The 21,313-nt window shown below is 37.0% G+C and overlaps 1 protein-coding gene across 1 annotated transcript in view; it reads left to right on the forward strand.

The window, feature by feature from the left end:
• Nucleotides 1-21,313, forward strand: part of KCTD19 (potassium channel tetramerization domain containing 19) — a 955,229-nt gene that overhangs the window by 829,387 nt on the left and 104,529 nt on the right. The window contains 1 exon segment of the mRNA XM_044079536.1: nt 18,672-18,738. Within this exon segment, the coding sequence (XP_043935471.1) occupies nt 18,672-18,738 (67 nt within the window).

Genomic DNA, 21,313 nt, shown 5'->3' on the forward strand with positions numbered 1-21,313 from the left:
CCTCTCCACATCTAGCAGAGTACCTCATTAACACTTTTTAAGCGCAACCTGGATAACTGGATGGGGAACAGAAAATACACCCCTGAGATTCCACAGGTGTCCCTGTTGGACAGGGGCATCGGGTACTGAGTTGTCAGAACATGGGCTAAATTCTTGGCTAGGCTTGTAAGGACCTCAGGGCCAGTAGCCTAGTAACTTCCTGAGATCCTAAGATAGAGGTTATTTGATATACTCCAACTTGAAAACTCTTCAACTCACTGTCTGGATGATAGAATTTTAATATATGTAAGCATTTTATTTCTGAGGATCTGCAGCAGGTAGTTGAGGCAAAAAAATGCTACTAGAAAATCATTATATATGCAAGTGGAAAAGATTTTCTAGTTGGTGTCAGTTCAAGAAGACCTTCAGGCCTGACCACTTCTGATTTTTGATTATTTGTGTCAGTTACCATCTTCTGGCCTTTCATATTCCTCTGCTTGGTTCACCTGTAAGCCATTTCTGCTTGACAGCCCTTAAATCTTCCTTATCTAACATTCTCAATTTGAACAGTTTTTGAAAGGTGTATTGCATATTTGTCTGCCTGGGATCTTGAAAAGCTTACTCTTTTTCTATTTGAACCAGTGCATTGGGCTAATTTGAGGTTCTTAACATGGAAGATTGTTTTTCTCATTGCTCTGACTTCTGCACACTTATGGTGAGTCAACCCTACCGCAGTTTTACAAGGACAGGTTCTCTTTGAGAACTAACCCATCTTTTATGCTTAAAGGTGTCCCAGAGTTTACCATGTGCCAGACTATCAATCTCACTGTCTTCTTCCCTGAATCCAAAAACAATGAAGAAAAGATTCTTCACACTACAGATGTCCAAAGACAGCTCCGACAGTACATAGATCAATCTCAAGCCTTCAGGAAAGCCAGTCAGTTATTTGTGTCCTATGAAAGTAAGAGGAAAGCGTAACCACTGTTAGTGCAGATTCTTTCCTGATGGTTGCCTCATACTATTGCCTTGTGTTATATTTATTTTAGTAAGCCACTTCCAGACAGGATTAGGGGCCATCTCAAAAGGAATTTGGCTTCTTTGGTGGCTTTCTGAAAAGAGTTAGACTCTAGAAGTATTCTAAAGAAAGCAACTTGGCCTTCTGTACAAACTTTCACAAATCCCTACATACTGGATTTCTTTTCCAGGTCCGGAATATGCTTTGCTAGGAATATTCTCCAAGGACTCCTGGATTCATTGTTTATTTTAGCAAATCCCTTCTTAGTTTCTAAACTGCAGTAATCAACCAAAATACCTTAGGCTACTACAAAAGTTATCTAAATGTTGAACATAGTACAACTGTGTAAGTAAACTCAGCATAACAGTATATGTTCTAATAGGTCACTGTTGCAGTAGCCATTCCTCCCTCCAGCCCCCTTATTTTGGCTGTTTTTTTTCCTTTTGTATTGCCATGGTGTAGATGTATATACCATATACAGTTTATTGATGGGTTTGTTTTCTAGCATTATCCTTTCAGGAATGTTGCCTCCTTTGTTTGTAAGATAAAAGCTCTAAATAATTGGCGCTATACTTGTCTTTATATGGAGATCTCATCAGGCTCTGACAGAGTATGTGGAAAGTGTCATAAATCCTAGAAAGCCGAGCATTCACAGGGTAGAACCCAAATAGCTTAGGCTGCTGCAATAGTAGCTTTAGAATATCTACTTTTATAGGCAGTTTACTTACGCAGTTGTACCTTACGTCTACAACATACTTTAGAAATGTTTCCATTCGGGACATTTTAAAGCAGCAACATAGATTGCTGTTCACACTTTAGTAAAATATTTTGAACTGAAAGCCCAGTCTAGCAAGTAGGACACTCTTAAAAGAGTTGTGTTACAGAAGATCCTGTAGTTGTCCACCTTCCTGAAGTTCTGCCTTGGCCCCTGTGGGTTAACACACTGTACCAGGAAATCTTAAGGGAGTGGTTACCAGTTCTCTGTCTCTCTTAAAATCATACTAGTACACATGTTGCTTACTACTGTACATATTTATTTTACTGTTTTTGTATAATTTATTTTTGTGGAGTTGAACAGTATTGGGTCTACCATAAGCACTTTTCTCTACAGGGGGTTTTGCTCAGAAGAACTGTCCTTCCAGAAGTGAGTCTGTTCACCACTCACTACAGCAGTCAACTCATCACCTTGTGCTCCCATGTCTTATGAGGCATCTTTTTTTTTCCTTTAAAAGAATTGCACATCTTTCTTCCTTTTATTTAGAAAGATCTGATGTTGACCTTTTCATTCTTCTTCATTGAATAGAGTTATGGATCCGATCCTCGGATCTGACTCAGCCACATACTTAGACTTTGGATCCAACTCTCAAACTCCATCCTCTGCCCATAATGCCCTAGTCCATCCTCAGTAATCCAGATCTTGTTTTCCACCATTGTGCTCAGACATAGGGTCCTTTGCTCAAGCATTTTGTCAGTTTTCTTTTCTTTTTTCCTTTCAGACTAGTTACTGTATTTTTTATTATGGTATATTCTTCTCATTACCATTGTTAGTAATATTCCTCTTTTACTCTTCGATCCTCAGTACAAGGGTTTCCTTTATTACTGTTGTTGATAATTTCCTTATTTCTCTTATCTTTTCTTTAAAAAAGTCTTACTCTTTTATAATTTATTTCTCTCACTACTGTACCTGGCTTAAGCTGTCATGGCAGACAAGCTGACAGGCTTTAAAAAATGCATTTCTTGTAGGCATAAAATCCCTAATTCAGGTACCCACAAGGAGTGTATTTGTTGTCTCAGAGCAGCTCGTGTAAACACTAACTGCTCTATATTTGCTGCTTTTAACACTAGGACATTAGCTGATTGACACAGCAAACAGATATTTAAGGGTCTTCTTCCTCCTTCAACAGCATCTTCTTCGGGGGCTCAAACCAACAGTAAAAGTTTTAACACTCCTTCAGAGCATAAAAAGTGCTTACTATCGAAGTCCCTTAGGACGTCCTCGGACCCGTCTCCAAAAGTTGCAAAAATATCAGATCCAACATCCTTGGACTCAAAGGTATACTCTTCAGATCCAAAATCTTCTGAAGCTAAAGCTTTGGATCCAATTGTTATTTCAGCAAGCTCTCAGATCTGAAACTCATTACTTCATATACTCCAAGAGCTCATTCTCCAGAATTTATTTTGGATCCGGTCTCTCCTAGGCTCTATTCTCCCTTTTTACAAACTCACAGAAAGCACTCTAGGCACCAATCTACCACATCCTCTATGTCTTCCAGAAGTCTTTCTGAAGCAGATGTGGATAGGATGATGAGAAAATCACTCAGACCTCAAATCTAGATGGGGTCATTCCCTTTTAGATCTGTGAGTCTTCAGGCCACTGCCTACACAGTACTATCTCCTTCTTCAATCTATCCTTCAGTTTCAGAGCCCCAGAATTTGACATCTCTGAGAGGTCCAGATTTGGATCCAAAGAGAATTACTTCCACAACTCCAACAGCATCTCTGACCAGTTCCACTCCTTTTCCTTTGGATTAGAAAGGGTCCTGGAGCCAAGGTATAGGCATTGGATATGTGGGTCTGGGATCTACTCTGATGTTATTGGATCCATCCCTGCCCCTCAGAGTTTTGGCGCTGGACATCCCAGGTCTGGTCCCCTCCTCCAGGTACAGATCTGGTTGGAGTCATGATCTACCCATACTGGAAGTCTTGGCTCTGGTGCAGGTAGCCACAGCTTCTCCAGGTCTATCTGCTTTTGAGAGTGTGCTAATAGCTTTTTCTCTTTCTATAGATCTGGTCTCTCACCCCTGGGATCCACTTCCTATTCCTTCTTTGGTTCTGAGCTCTGAGTCCATCAGGTCTATTCCACAGGGACAGCCAATTCCAGCTAGTTTCCAGTCAGCCCCCATGGAGGAACTTCCCCCTCTCTTTTGATACCTCCCCTTGACACCCCCCCAAGGAGCTCCATTTGTAGAGGACATGCAAGAGGAGGCACATAGATTCCCAGTTGGAATCTTCCACCGAAGATATTGATTTCAAGGAAGGAGAAGGGTTCCCCAGATCACCACTTGATGATGTCTCTTTTGGAGACATTAGAGATCCTTAGACAGAAAAAATGGGTGGTCTTCCAATAATCCTTCTACAGAGGAATCAGTATTCCCAGAAGCTTTTGGTTCTGGCCCATCAACATCTTGGGTGACTCCCCCAGTTGATGAGCTTATTGATTTAGTCTCTCAACAGGCTTGGAAGGAGATGGATTCCATTGAGCCTATACTGCGCCAACCTGACACATTTTTAGCTCCCCCTAAAGATAAACCCCACTGCAGCAAATGAGTCCTGGTAGATGCCATGGTAGTGGTGGCAGCCATTAAGAAAAAGCTAGCAGAACACAGCTTGTCTGTCCACCCACCAAACAGAGAGTCTAGGATGCTGGACATTCACCTTTAAGTCCCTTAAATATTTGCTACATTTTACAAGGCTTCAGAGAGATTTGACCAAAGAACTGTCAAATTCTCTCATTGAGTCCATGTCTTCAGAGGGTTTCAAAAGATCATCTTCTCAGCTGGCAACTCTTTTATCAATTTCCAATGCATTCATGAGGTTGATTTCTCACACAGCTGAAGGCGCCTCACTGGTGGCCAGTTCAGGCATTGCCATAAGTAGACATGCCTGGATGTGAATGTGTGACTTTGCTGAGCCCTTCAAGATGTCTTTCATCAATGCTTCCTTTGATGGAACATGTTTGTTTGATCCATCTGTGAAATAAACACTTGCCTGAAGTGAACAAGAAGGAAAGACCCTGTCTGCCATGAGAATCAAGTTTTCCATACCCCTCAATGAACATTCTCTAAATATCAGAGAGGCAGTAAGAAAATGTAGTTTCACAAATCTCAACATCCTTTTCAATATCCACATGGATATAACTCCTTCAGAGGCAGAGGAGGTAGTTCTAATGTTAGACATCACCCTAGAGGTAGAGGAGGCCTGCAGAATCAGGGTTTTCATGATTCTTTTCAAGAAAGACCCTTTCAGTGCTCCTGAAGTGCTGCCTGACTGCCCACCTCTGAAGGCAGTCATAGGACAATTGTCCTTGCACCCAGATGCCTGAGCTACTATAACTAAAGATACTTGGGTGCTAAAAATAATATCCAGAGGTAACTTTGTACCATTTTCCTAATCTCCAATCTACAAAAGAAAAAAGCTTCCCGATGTTCCACCTAGTCAAAGGAAGGCAGCAGCCCAAAAACTTCAAAAGCTGCTAGACAAAAAAGTCATCCAGGAGGTCTCACCAGACCAGATAGGATTCAGAACTAACTCATATTTCTTTTTAGTGCCCAGAAAGACAGAGGACCTAAGGCAAATTATGGATCTGAGCAAACTGAATCAGTACATGAAAAAGTCAAATTTCCAAATGGTCATGGTCCAGTCCATTCTGCCATTTCTGTTAAGGACAATTGGATGTGCTCTATAGATCCCGAAAATATTTACACTTTCAGTTGGGAGACAGTCATTCCCAATTCAGACTTCTGCCCTTTGGACTCACCACAGCCCCTATGCTGTTCACCAAATGTATGGCAGTGGTGGCAGCTCACTTGAGACTAGAAGGATTCCGAGTGTTCCCATATCTAGATAACTGCCTCCTCACCACCCCCTCTATTTATGTCCTTCAACAGTCTAGGGACAGTTATGCTCCATATTTATCACTCAGTGGGAATAACAGTCAATTATGCCAAGTCAAGTTTGACATCAGTATAGAGCACTGAGTTTATTGCACACAACTGAATATGACAATGCCACTTTAATCCTTACCAACTCATCTCATAGATAAACTCAGATCTCAGGTTCATCAAATTCTTTCCCATCCATCTCTTCCAGCTAGGTTCATTCTTCCAGCACTTGGGTCTCTGTCAGCAGCAACAGTACTTCTTCCTTTAGCACAATCCTATATGTGTTCTGCAATGGACTCTAGCTGTTCAGTGATCTTTTCCAATCAAGCTTACTTCGATATGCAGACACCACAGCCATTGGTGGATCCAATCAGATGACATTTATCTAGGCCGACTCTTTGTTCTACCATCCTCATTGGCCACGGTGACTACAGACACCTCTCAGTTGGGGTGCAGAGGGGGAATTTCTTGGGAAAGACAGTCCAAAGCATGTGGGCCCCTCAGGAGACCAATTTGTATATCAATGTCCTGGAGATTAGAGCAGTCCTATTTGCATTTCAGGTATTTCAAGATGCTCTTCTTCTAGGGGGTTATTGTGATTCAAACCAACAACATGTGTGTAGTCTGATACATCAACAAACAAAGGGGAACTCAGTCTTACCCCTTCTTTAGACAGGCTGTGAGAGTGTGGCAATGGGTGTTCACCAACTGCTTTCTAGATGCAATTCCCATTCTGAGGAAAACCAGTGGACTACTGAGCAAACTAAGCAGGTCCATTCTGATATGAGTGATCTCCCAAACAATCAGTGGTGGAGGAAATATTAAATCTTTTGGGCCAACTGTGTTGCAACCTCTTTGAATCCCCCCACAACAACAAGTACAGCAGGTATTTTGCCCTCATCCCCCTCATTGGGAGTCACCAAGAGATGCTTTAGTCCACATATGGCCATCTGGTCTCCTTTATGCCTATTCCCACACTTTATTTGATCTCCAAATTTCTAAAGACAGCAATCTGGTTGAAGAGCTCAGTCATCGTCATCGCCCCTACTGGCCTTGTCAGGTATTGTTCACCTTTCTTTGGTCTCATCTTCTTTATCCTCCCTGGATACTGGACCAAACTCCAGATCTCCTCTCACATCCATCAGGGATGAGTCATCCCAGTATCCCAGCCCTCAAACTAACTGCATGTTTTTTCCAGTTCCAATATTAGCCAGATAGCCCAGGGTTTCTTCCCCAGTATGTAACATTCAATTATCCTTGCAAAAAGACTCCACCAAGAAAGTTTACAAGAGCAAATGGAAAATATTTTCCTTGTGGGCATTGAGAAATAATGTTGACCTTTTTTTTCTGCCCCAGTTTCTGTTGTCCTTGATTTTCTGACTAGACTTTTCAAAGAAAGGGCTAGTTTTTCTACGATTAAACTACAATTGGCAGCCATTTCAAATTTTCATATAGGAGATAAAAATAATTTTTTAGCCTCTTCCAAGTTATGTAAAGCTTTTTTGAAAGGCACTTTTCTCCTTAGACCTACAATAAAGGATCTGTCACCTCTGTAGAATCTGAGTGTGATGCTATAAGGTCTGATTCAGAAACCCTTTGAACCTTCAGCAACAAATGATTTAAAATTCCTGTCATGAAAAACAGACCTTTTAGCAGCTATCACTTCCTAAAAAGTATTTCTGAACTCCAGGATCTTTCATCAAAGACTCCCTACATTATTTTCCATAAAGACAGATTAACTTTACATACAAACCTTTTTTATTTACCTAAAGTGGCTTCTGAATCTAACATTAACCAATCCATTCACTTACTTTTTTTTTTTTTAATTTTTGAAACAAAGGAGAATACATGCTTGATGTACACAAGCGATTACGATTTTATCTACACAGAACAAAACAAATCAGAAAATCAGATCAGTTATTTGTATCTTTTTCATTAAATTGACTGGGTTATCCAGCTTCCAAAATAACACTGGCTAAATGAATAACTGCATTTCTTGGATCTGTTCTCAACAAGGCATTTCTTTACCAAAACTACCTAAAGTTCACTCAACTAGATTCACAGCCACTTCACCTGCTTTTTGGTCAGGAACTTCTATTGATGGTATTTGTGCAGCATCCAAATGGTCCAGTGCTCATACCTTTGTTACTCATTGAAAATTAGATCTAATAACCAGAAGCCGAACTTTGGCTTAGTGGCTCTCCGAAATATCCTTCCATGAGGACCAGCGAAGATTAATGTAGCTGGGGAATCTGTCCATTCATTGAAGAAGAATGTAAAGGACAACATCAGATTTAAAAATTATGTACTCACCATAACTAGGCATTTGTGTTTTCCAGGCAACCTTGATTTTGGCTGCTAATTACCCAGTTTCTATTTGGTTATGGCCATTACTACTGTAAATCCTTGCTGACCCACTACATCCCAGTCTAAAAACTATGAATCTCTGAGCATGAAAGATATAATTTTGATTCATTATAGCAGTGCCTTGTCCTTATAAGTTTTAAATAAATATTAAAGGAAGTTAATGTACCCAATACATGAAAATTCCACCTAGAAATGTAGAGATTTGTTCCAGGACTATGTCAAAAAAGTCAGCATTTCCTACAATGTCCAAGCCATATATTTTGGATTATTTAAGCTACTTGTTTAATTGCAATTTGACTTATTCCTCAATGAAGGTTCATATAGCTGTAGTCACTTCCTGCCTTCATACTTCTGTCAAAGCCTTCCCTAAAGGAGCATAGCTGTCCAATTCAAGCTTAGAACTTTATGTTGAGCAAGAAAACTTTATGTTGCTTTTAACCAATGATTTAGCTGAGTTAAAATCTCTTCATGGAAGTCTCTCTCAGATTGCTGTTACTTCTGGCAGAAGGATTTCAATAAATCACTTTTTATGGTATTCCACAATGACAGGATGTCACTGAAGACTAATCTGTCTTTCATGTCAAAGGTAATTTCTGCAGTAACTGGCAGTACCTTCAAATGTTGCTCTTATGTAAAAACTGTCAGAAGTATGGTGAACACCATTTATAGCTGTTGGATGTTCACATAGATTCTGTACAAGAGCTAATAATCACAGGAAAACTGATCGACTCTGTATTTTCAGAAAAGGGGAAGAAAGATGTACAAGTCTGTAAACATACTCCTAAATAGTTGGCTCACTCTATTGCCTTTTACTTTAGTAGCACTCTTCAAAGCACAATAAGACCTCATTCTTCATGGGTAGCAGCCATATTATCTGTATAATTTTTACAAATGTTTCTAGGCAATACAACTCAGATGTTATGATTTATTGTTACAGTGACCCTGCCCAAAGAAAATAGTGTAGTTGTGTATAAGAATGCATATCAGTAAAACACTGGGAGGTGTTTTCAATGGTAAGGCTGCTTTTTCCCATTAAAAAAGTGTACATATTTTCATGGTGTATTAGAGCATACTATTTCTGGCACATCCTAAAGACCAATCAAAGTACTGCAAACTATTTTACTGCGGTGGGATGATGAAGCACCATTGAGGATTTACCTGTTTTTTTTTCAAACACCTCTCCAGCTACACACCCAACATGGGGATTCTTTCCCCTGCATGCCAGGTCTCTAAATATACTTACCTTTTAGGTCACATCAACTTGGAGAAAAGTTGCATACAGTTTTGCACAAGGTGGTATGTAGTTGTACACAAAGAAGCATACAGTTTTACACACAAAGTGGTATACAGTTGTACCCAAAGTGGTGTACAGTTTTACACAAAGTGGAATACAGTTATGCCTAAAGTGGCATACAGTTTTACACAAGTGATGCACATTTGTACAGAAAGTGGCATACAGTTTTACACAAAGTGGCATATAGTTTTGCACTTAATATTTTTTTTTCATTTTTGTACCCAGGTTTAATTTTTTTTAAAGGAATAGCGTATTACAGTACCATATTTCTGATAAAGTCATATGAGGATCAGAAAACTGACGAATTGTACTGCACTGCTGACTTTGTGGGAGCCTTGTACACCAAGAAAACAAAGCAAGCATGTAACACATATTGATCTTGATGAGAGCTAAGGCATACTAGATGACATTTCTGCTCAGATTGAAGATGTATAAGGAAGATAAACTCCAAATGATATAAATTACCATTTCAGTGACCCCCTCCTTGAAGGTCAACAGTTAACTGGGGTGGCACTCATCTTTTTTAACAATATCATGGCCATGTGGGAGAGTAGCTTGACTTTACAATCTGATTCTAAAGTTTTCATTTTTTATGGCCAAATATATTGATATTTGTTGTTTGTTTAGGAAGGCTATGTTAATATCTTACATGAGTTTTATAAAGTATATTAATAAATCTTTTTTTTAGTTTTTTTAAGATTTTCATTGAATTTTCACTTTATTATATCCATTTTTGGATATCACTGTATATAATAATTAGAAGTATATTATAATTTTCACTGGAATTTCAGGAAACAAAATAGTAACACTCACTGAATTTAAACTCATTCACACTTATAGTTATTTGATGTATTTACAGTTGACACTAATATCTCTGTATGATGTTGTGACAATAATGGAGCTGATTTTCATAACCAGATTTTTTTTTTGCTAATTAATGACAGGCAACACGTGAAAGAATAAGTTGTGAGAAACAAAATTTTGCTGTGTATCTGGGATATTTTCATAGTTACATTATTGTGCTCTTAGCTTAGTGAGCTACATGTTGTTTGGGGAATAGTGTAAAATGTCATGGAGAAAAACAAGAAAACACACTGCAAGTGTGTCTGTGTAATGCACTGCATTGGCAGTATTGCTAGTTGTTTGCTTAGCTATTGCTTAGCATGGTATGAAACCTTAGATGGTATGAACAAAACCTGGGACTGTCACTTCTTCATTGTACCCCTTGGTTGGCACCTCAATCTTAGGCAATTACAGATCCTTCTTTAGCTGTGTTAGGAAACTAAGAAATAACACCCAAAAGTGCTTAGAATGTATTCATAATGAGACCATCTACTGAGATCCAGAAGGCATTGCCAATTTACTAGCAAATAAATTCAGTCTGAATTTTATCCCAGAGATGAATATCCAAAGGCCATTTATGACTGAATCTCTCAGACTCCTCTACTATCACTTAAGAACATGTACTGAAGGTGCTTTCCAAAACTAAAAGTACTTCCTCCACATTACCTGACAATATATCTTGCTGTTTAATAAAGACTACTAAACAAGCCCTCACAGAGGCACTTCATAAACTAGTTAACCTGACTTTAGCTGTTGATTTTTTTGTCCCTGAGGTTTGGTGCACAACAGTAGTGATGCCAGTCCACAAGGATGGCCTCACCACTAACCTTTGGAATTCTAGGCCTATCAGCCAGACAAGTCCTATTTACAAAGCCATGGAACATATTATAACTGACCTGATAAACTGTGATATTAAAAATCTCATCAGGCTAGACCCACAGCAGTTTGGCTTTCTCAAAGGATCTAGCCTGTTTAATTAATCTGTTTAACTTCACTGAAAGGATAACATGCATAGGTTCATAGTTATATACTAGGCTAATGACCACCAGGGCCTTTATAAACCTAGCCATGCAATCCAACCCAGTTGTGTCCCTATGTTTTATTATGTCCAGCCATGCTGTCCACACAGCATACCTTGACCTGGCCATGGTGTTTAATACCATCCCCCATGCTGTCATAGTTAGTAAGCTCAATGCATTACAAGTAGATCCTTATGTAGCAAGATGAATAGCAAACTGGCTAAAAAACAGAAACCCATATGGTATGGGTAGTAGGTGCCTCATCTGAGAATATGAAGGTCATCAGTGGTGTCCCACAGGGCTGACTGCTGGGACCTGTTTTTTCAGCTTTTAGTTTTCTGATCTTCAGCATGAAGCAAGACCTCTGAGTAATAAAGCCCCCCCCCCCTCCTACTCTAAAGCCCTTCAGCAAGAACTTACGCTTGTAAGTACCTGATATACTAAACATAGGCTGAAATTAAATGATAAAAAGTGAACTGTTGTCACATGTGGTAAAGAAACCTTCCCCCATCAAACAGCATAGACACACCCCACTCCAATACAATAATATTATTAAAGAACTTGTAACTTGGGTTAGTAACTCCCTCTCCTTGATCATCATGTTTCAGTATCAGTTCTGCTAAGTCCAGCTAATTGCAAAAGGAATATCATCCAAATCTAAATAGGTCACTGTCCCTGTGATGATGTGGGGTGTTGCCATCTGTGCCAGAGAGAGAGGGGTGGTGCTTGTGTGGCATGTGCCGGCATGGTTGGCTGGAGTTTTGTAGATAATTTTGTGTCATTTGACTCTCATTTTACTTGTGAATGGTTTTGTGTCATTTGACTGTCACACTGGCTTGTACAGATGCTTGTGTTGGAAATGTATCAACAGTGTTATTATAACTGATCAAATGTATGTTTAAACAAAGAGTTCTGGAAAGAAAGAGTAGAAGCTTTTAAAATTGTTCTACAATTTTCATTACTGCAATAGATCGTAGCAAAGCTCTGAATGTGTTTTGTACCAGAGTCAGATGATCATATGTGATCTGATTCTATAACCATCAATGAGAGGATGGAACTTTCACAGCAGTTTGTTTTATTTAGTTTTCTTTGGAACCTGATATAAAGATCTGTGACAGTTATCACAGTTCAGTTAGTTGGAAGCTCACACCTTGCTTTGTGGAAGTAAGCATCTCAGCATCTAATATTGCCTTGCTATATTAATTAAAAGACAACAATTGGATTCTTTTATTAAATGCTCAACTTCTCTGTCTTTTTTCTCCCTATTTACTGTCCATGCTATGAATAAACAACAGTACAGTATTTAAAATATTTTTAATTGACTGTTTCTCTCCACTAGAACAGCACCTTACTGTACTGTGGTGGTTTCATTTTCAAAAAACTTTTGTCCCGCCCTGGAAAAGCTTGCTGTGGTCTCCAATTCATTGATGTCATCAAGGCCACTGAATACAGGTAGTTTTCTGGCCATTTCCCTCCCCAAACTGACATCACCACAACCGTCCTAAAAACCTACCCATGCTGTGATATCACAGCTCCCTGGTCCTTCCCCTACCCATACAGAAAGTAAAGGCTAGAACAAGGAAACAGTACATGAGTCAAGTCTCCTGCTGTGAGCTGTCAATCACAGCAGGTAACAGCTGAAATTACCCTTAGCACTTTGACAGCTAGGGAAGTTAGGTGTGAAGGGGGGTGGGAGATGAGTCAAAGTAGTACAATTCAGGTTTCACAAAAGACTGCAGGTTAGCCATTCTAAAAAGAAGCAACAGTAAAAAGTACTTTGAAAGTCTGTTCTGTGGCATTTGCACTGTTTGTGTTTTAAGTAGTCATTGAACAGCATGAAATGTTACTTATAACTGACTGAAAGACAGCAGTGTATGCATGTAAAGTCAATGCAGTAACAGAAGCATTAGGAAGAAAGAGGCCGCATGATGCAATTTTTTATAGACAGGCACTGCATTGTTGGATACCTAGAGGCAAACTAAACGATCAGAATTACTTCAAGAAGCCAGATCACATGTGGTCAGACTCAGAAATTATGTATAAAAATATTTAAAAGCCTGTAAATAGTCCCAGAGTGGTGTTAAAATGTTGGAAACACCAAACAAGTTTTTTGAGTCTGTGGGTCCAGTTCTCCTTAGTTAGGGAACAGTTATTCTTTAGACAGTCAGGAAATACAGTGAGATTAGTTAAGTATTGTTTTTCTGCCTCTGTTTGAATCTGTCCAGCTGTGTGATTTTTATTTCTCCTGTGATTCAAACGCTGATGCTTATTGCACTTAGATATTTAGTATTCTCATGTTTTCTATTTTATTATTTATTATTAAATATTTATCTTTTATACATTTCATTGTGGCTGGTCTTTTATAGAATACTTTTAACATCTTGAGAGTACTTGTGCTTATGTTAGTGATGGCTTGGCCACTTTGAAAAGCTTGGCTGCTTTGGTTACACTCTACCATTTATATTAGTATTGATTTTACTTAGTATAATTGAATATCCTTATAAGGGCCTGAAAGTAGCTGACTGGTGGCCGCAAGGTTACCTTATAGTCTGTGCAGAAGGGGTACAGCTAGTAAATCTGTACCAGCCTTTCCCAGGAGTGTGTGTTTATGTGAAAATTAAATACCCAGGTGTGGAAGTGTTAGTTACTTGGAACTAGGACAAAGTGCTCCAAAGTGAGTCTTGTTTGGGATCTGGAGAGACAGAGACTCCAGTCCCAGCTCTGGAGCATATTCCCTGTGTGCTCTTGGGAAAAACTGTGTTTGATGCAGAGAGCTGCATCTGAAAATACGACATAAATTCATTCCTGTTTTTAGTGACCGTCTTTCATCAGTGTCAGTAGTGAGGATTGAGACTTCCTGATTACTGACCCGGGGCAGAGAGGCCATCACAGCCCCCATGTATTCAGCATTGATTAGGCCAATTATTTGACACAATGCCCCCTTTAGGATTTACTTCACTAAACATATTAAACACCTAAAAAAAACAGTTTCTTAAGTAAAAAGAACACTGGCTTAAAAATCCTAAACTACTAGAAAAGACTGAAAGCACTGCTCCTTTATTTAGTTTCTTGTAGACTTCTGAGGGGAGATCTATGACTTGCCACCCATACCATAATGGACTCAGTAGTGTTGGATCTCTTGCCTCTCCACAAATCAAGTAGTCCCAGAAATACCAGAACCAGGGATTTAAATTTTTGTCAGCAAGTAAATAGAACACAGTGGTGAGATACATTCATTACACTGTTTCTTCCCCATCTCTGGAACAGACTTCATTGGCAAATCAAGTAGTGTGATTTATTGCCTTCCTTCAAATGAGAACTGGTGATTGGACAGGTACTCACAAATTCACCCTGGGCAGACTTACCAAGGGTACCTTGAAAAAGGAGTACAGTCTAAGGGTGGGTATTGGCAAGGTGTAAATGATTGAAAGACTCATTTGCATTGTTTCCTATTATTCCTATGACATTGATTGTTGTTTACATTGTTAATCATCCACATAAGCATAATTTTCATATTTCTGTAAATCTCAGAAAACAAGCACTCAGAAAGGAACTGGTTGTCAGTCATATGAAATTTTAAATCTAGCTAAACAAAAGTGTTGCCAATATAATGTGTCCAGATTGCATGGTTGGTTATCAAGATATAAAAAGCTGTTTCTGAAAATCTAGAGAAAAATATAGACATTTTTTTTTTTTTGCATTATTAGGTATGTTTATTTACGTAAACATATTTAAAGTATTTACCCTTATTATTATAAAGAACACTTTCACAGAACAGTATTGTTCATATGTCTTAAACAGAATTTGCTGTTCACAAGATGTTTACATTTGTTTGGAGCATGTTTTTAACCTGATTTTCAAAAAAATCCTTATGAAAGTGTGGACATATATTGACCACAAACGATGTAATATTTCAGTTTTTCACCGTGAATACGTTGATACATATATACATTCTTTAAAAATGAAAAGAACATTGTTAAAGGGATAAATGGCAGGGTGCTCTAGTTTTATATCTGAGAGCCACCTTTTGAATTCAAATAGAAGTTTCTTGGAGAAAGGTTATCTTCCAGACCTCAATACGGAAGTCCTCAGAGTAGTATGTAACAGGGATGGAAGAATTGGTTCCATCCCACATTTTGGGATTCAGTTACCTACTATCAAAGGACCTGATGGTGTTGGGACAGATAAATATGCCAGTGCTATGAATATTAATTATTCCATTGATTTTTTTACTATCAGAGATAATTGTTTCCAGTAAATGGAAAACTCTCAAAGTTAGTGAGGCAATATCTAAAGTTAATGAGAAAACACCTTATTTTGTTAATAAAAAAGGAGGAAATGTAAAGGGTGTTTTGACAGTTTGACATCCACATTGAGTAATAAGAAAGGCGTATTCAGCTGTTGCTTGTTTAAATGTTCAGTATTTGACATTTGATGGATAGAGCATATTTTGCAGACCTTATTTATAAAAGGGTTTGGGCTTAGCTGAAAACTACACTTGTTTAACAACCTTTTGTTGTTTATATTGTTCTTGTGTCAGCTGAGAATGTTGTACCTAGGTAAAACGTTAAGAAAGTTAAATTCTAGAATATATGCACATTTCAAAGTGATTTTTAAGAAGATATTCACAGTGCTGTCTATATATATAGTTAGGTCCATAGCTATCTAATTTATCCATAGACTGACCCCCCCCCCCCTCCAAAGAAAAGCTCTTCTCTGCAGTTCAGGCCTTCTAACAGGTTGCTCCCCAGGGAAGCTGCCTTCTTCATCCTACCCTAGTTATGCCTCTGAAATATAGCATAATGTGCAGCAAACTTTAAGACGTTTGAATGTCACATAGTTGAAAGGAGAACACCTTATATCAAGGGTGGTGATGTTAATATGCTCTTTGAAAGACATGAATTGTACTAGCAGATAAGGTTCACTGCATTCTGTTTCTCCTGGTTTTATCAATAATATCAATATGAAGTACAGTTTTATTTTAAATATTGGTGATTGTTTCATCTTGAAATTTATTTTCTTTTCATTCATTTACTTCTAGATTTAATACATGGTTTGGGTTTGCAGAGTATGGCTGGTTATTTTTGAGTCACAGGATTTTCAGAAACTTCTTAAATATTGATCTTTTATTTTGCTTCTGTATCTGAAAAAATCCTTATTGATGGGATAAAGTCAGTCATATCTTGCTATTGTTGCAGAATAAACACATCAGGATGTGTTATTTACACACTAAAATAGTACTTGAAGTGTGTTTAACTAATCCACTTTTTAATATGATGCAAGTAATGTGGACTCCATAGTGAATTTTTGTTTTATTTATACTTTCATATCCTAGATTGTTGTTTCTGAGCTTCTTCAAAGGATCCACTCTTGTTTGGCAGGTAGAGTTCATTCTTCTACACCAGCAATGGATTCATCTGTCTTTTTCTGAGGAATATTCTATGTGGCTAGCTGCAATAAGTTACTTGATTGTCAGATGATATATTTACCAAGTACTATAACTTGAATGCAACCACTAAGGCTGGTGATGCGTTTGCCACAGTGGTTGTTCAAGGGGAACTTTTTTTGGACAGTCTGCTTGTTTACTGGATGCATATCTTAGTATTCTACTTGTCCAGTACTGTGCTGGCAGGGACAGCTTTGTAAAATAATCACCATAGCAGTAGATAACTGAAGTCCCCATCTGTCTGTCTTTCTCCCTTACATTTCCTTTCTCTCCAGGAATTTTGGTTTTGTATAATTAGTTCTGGCATTATGCTCAAGAAAAGAAAGAACAGGCTCACAACCTTCAAGAAGCTTGTCAGCTATAATCGCATGTTAATATTTCTATTTCCCATATGCATATCAATATCAGTTTAAATAAGGTTAATGATCAACAATTTCTGATTCTAAGGAGGAGCCAAGAAATGTATTATAGTGCAATGCATCTGTCATTTGTTTATTTGTATTTGTTAGCTGGGTAGAACACTGTTTCACTTGGAACTAATACAGGTATAACATTAGCCTTGTTTGTACTTGTATTCCACATTGTTCTGCACGCGGCTATTTTATATTTAGGATATAATATAAAAAGAAAAAGAGGAAGAAGACACAACCATTATTACAATCTTTTTTGGAAAATTATTGTAGTTGGGAAATGTTAAGGTTTACAGCTGTGTGAGTACTGCTCTTAGGTTAAGTCTAGGAAAAGAAGTGGCAGCAGCTAGGGAAGTTATGGGGATATATTATCTGCAAAAGATTTGCATTTGGCAGTTATCAACAGATACTTTTTCAGTCTGTTTTGAAACATTAGAGTATGTTTTCTTACTATTATGAGAAGCAGGATGTAATTTGTAGATTTTGAGGTCTAACACTTAAAAGCTGTGGTCATTGCAAACAAGTTTGTTAATAAAATGTTTGAAGAGAGTAATCTAAGATTATATTGGTAAAGCTCAATTAAGAGCCTGCCAGTGAAAAAGACAAATATATATATATAATATATATATATATATATATATATATATATATATATATATATATATCATTTAAGCAGTTTGAAAACAAAGGAGATCAGAATCAGGTGTGTGCTCTGCTGTATATAAAGCAATTTGCCTTTTGTTTAGACCTGCTAGTGGTGTTCTTAATGAGCAAGCATTATAAAATGACACATTTTATTCAAAGTTAACTTCAGTGAGAATCATTTTTTTTTCCGGGAATACAACTGCAAACAGCATTTTTTCTATTATTGATACTTATTTCTTTTTTTATATTGGGTACCCTGATCTGGTGTTAACTCCCCTATATCTGTTATATACTATCTATTGTAGAGTAATATTCATCCTTGTTAGGCCTGTCTTCACCTAAGGACCTCATTTGCTGGGTAATAAAATATTATGGCTGAGCTGTATGAATGGCAAAGACAACTTTTTACACATCCGACTTTCTTGGGGCTGGTCGTCATGACAGTACCTGCCTAAAACATGTTCTAACTGCAGGTAGATGCTGTGATGATGATCAATCCTTTTATGCCGCAAACATTGTTCTGTACCTGTCAGTGGAATTATCAGAGTAGTGTCATGCTTTCTAGAAATATATAGTTGAGCTTTTTACAGCCATAGCTGGGAGGGTGGTAGAGAATGACCTGGCATGACTTCTGATTGAATGGTATTTGTTTTTTTTTTTTGGAATTATCTTGGCTATTGTTTTATAAAGCTGCATTTTCTGGCTTCCAGTTCTGGAGATGAAAGCCTGAAGTACTGAAATAGTTTTGTATGGTTATTTCTCCACCTAGTCACAGATGTGGGTTGTTTATGAGAAAACTTTTACAAGACCTGATGATTACTATATCTGTGACTTGGTCAAGCTGTTTGAAGGAGTTTGAGAACATTATGCTCTGATTGTACAATTTATTTTTTATTTATTTATTTTTGTCAAAGACAATTTTCAATTTCTAGTCCCCAAAGAAAAGCGTATCCCTTTCTTATTTATTCATGCATGTTTGTTTATTGGAGTAGCCCATTGATTACAACGTACCAGTCAAAGCTACAGTTCAGGTGATTACAATCACAATCACAGTGAAAGGTATGAACATGTCATATTAAACAAAATAACAATCACAAACTGCATAAAAGTTATAAGCTAGGAATATTTATGTATGTGCTATGCAAAGGTAACAGCATGGGTGAGACAAATGTTAAGAAGCATAGCTACTGAAGATTACACCTCTAGATAGTTTGCTTTGAAAATTTGAGCATATTTTGGAATGCAGCCAAGGTGGCTAACTGAGACCAGTAACTGGTAAAAGGTCTGTGACTGAAAACTTTTCTCTGGTAGTCAGAGAAAAGGTTTATAGTTTCAAGTTCTTCAAAAGCTATAATTTTTATACATAATTTCAGCTGCTTGGTTTAGAGAGAAGAGACTTCAACCTGAGCCATTCAAGAAACGGTACTCAGGATTCTTGTGTTAAAAATGACATCTAGTCACAAATGTCTAGTATGCAGGCTGTATTACTTAAAATGGACAAACTAGACACTAAACTAGAAAGTTTCAAAGAAGAGACCAGAAAGAAGATGTAACATTTAGATATTCTTATGAAACAACAAAGTGCACAGATCACTGTGGTATGGAAGAACCTTTAAATTGTCATGAATGGAGAATAACTAAAGGTTAGTCTCAGACTGAATTTCTTGTAAAACAAAATAACTGACTCATAGATAAAGTTGATGATTTAGAAAACAGACTGAGATGAAATAACATTTATGGTTTAACTGAAAAGTATGAGGCAGACAATATAATAAACTTCTTAATGACCTAGCTACATAAAACATTAAAAATACCTGAAATTTATATTTTAAAATTGCAAGGGCACATAGGTCCCTGAGATCACTTTCAAAGAAGGAAAACTCAACATCACTTTCAATTGCAGTTAAGTTTATGTATAGCTTAGAAAAAGATTGAATATTAAAAACAGCATGGTCCAAACCAGATATTAAAATAGGTGAACATGTAGTCAGATTTTACAATAATTATTCCAAGTAAGTTGAGTAAAAGAAAATCCTGCTTACCACTGACCAAGGAACTTAAAAAGAACAATATTAAAGCCACTTTGGTGTTTCCTGCAAAGATCAAATTATTTCTTTCTGAAGGAACTAAACTATTTGACACACTGGAGGAGGCCTCATTTTTACCAACAAAAGTAAAATTCTTAATAATAATGAAGAAATGGATTGGAACAGTATATTCTCAACAGACAAAGTAGACTGAATTCCTGGAAAACTGGTTCTAAAATTAAAAAGCTTAAAATTGACTTTTATTCTCTAATTGCAGGATATTTATTTTCTGAAACAATGGATTAACCCTTTAAGTAAAAGATTTGTATTGGACTTCATGTTTCAAAACATATGCAAGTATGTATTTATATTTCAAGCTAAAATGTTTTTAATGATAAGGAATGTAAATAGTTTTCATGTTTTACTACATTTACAGTGACATACTTAATATATTCCATTTAACAAACTTATAAATGTATTAGTAAATGTTCAACAAATACTTCCTGTAAGAGAATGTCACTAGATTATAAGCAATAGAATACTATATAAGTTAAGAATTTTATTTTATTTGTTTAACTTTGGTTAGTTTATGCATTGCTGGGTTAACTGAATGTCTGATCTAAATAATATGTTAATTAGATGTGTTAAAGTGCTGGTGATTCTGTTTTCTTTGTTGTTGTGTACATGTTCCTTTCATGGATCATTAATGAATTAAGTAACACTTAAAAAATTTGAGAACAAAAGAATGTTCCAACTGTGTCAGAATGCTGGATTCTTGCTTGCCTTGCTTCCCACCTTGTGCTGTTCTGAAGAAAGTTTAGGTCGAGTTTCATCACTGATGTCTGTAAAAACAGAACGGCACTTTCTTTTTCTTTCTTCTGTTTTTTTCAGATATATATGTGAGAAATCTACTCAAAATAACATATTTTCTTTTTTTAGAAGTAAAGACTTGGTAAAACAAAAACTATAGTAATGTTTATATTGAGATGTTACTGACATGTAATTTGCTTACATTTTGCTGAATGTTAGTATCTTATGTTGTAGTGTTATTACCTCTAACTGTACATATTAATGGAAAGAAGTAAATTTAGATGTGTGTTACTGATTAGAACAGTTTAAAAGAATTAAGAAGAATGGGAAACTTACAGAGGAAATTAGCAGCTACTGTGTGCTGTGAATTGTCATTTTCACATCTTGTAATCAAATTCTAATGTCAGGATGTGAAGCATATTTAATGGATAATTTATACTACTGTTTCATAAATAGGTATACAGTACACTATTTGCTGGATTATTTAATATTTGTGACTAACAGAAGAGTATTATTAAATTTTTATGTAGTAATGGGGAATAATTTCAAATGGTAAAATGTATAATTAAATTAATAGTCTCTTATTATTTTAACTCATATATATTATATTAATTATTGGTTAGTCATGGTAGCTTTTGGCTAGTTTTTTGATGAATTTCAAAGTACTGGTACACAGAGAGATAGTATAGTAGTTTGTCTAGTTGATAAACAAACTAGGAACTTTGGTATCCATGGTAGGTTGTGTTTTGTTAGCAATATGTACAGTTATACTTCTAGACTTGTTTTTGTTATTTAGA

This window comes from Protopterus annectens, chromosome 8.part0, assembly GCF_019279795.1.
Source record: "Protopterus annectens isolate FY-2018-M chromosome 8.part0, PAN1.0, whole genome shotgun sequence".
Classification (NCBI taxonomy): Eukaryota; Metazoa; Chordata; order Ceratodontiformes; family Protopteridae; genus Protopterus; species Protopterus annectens.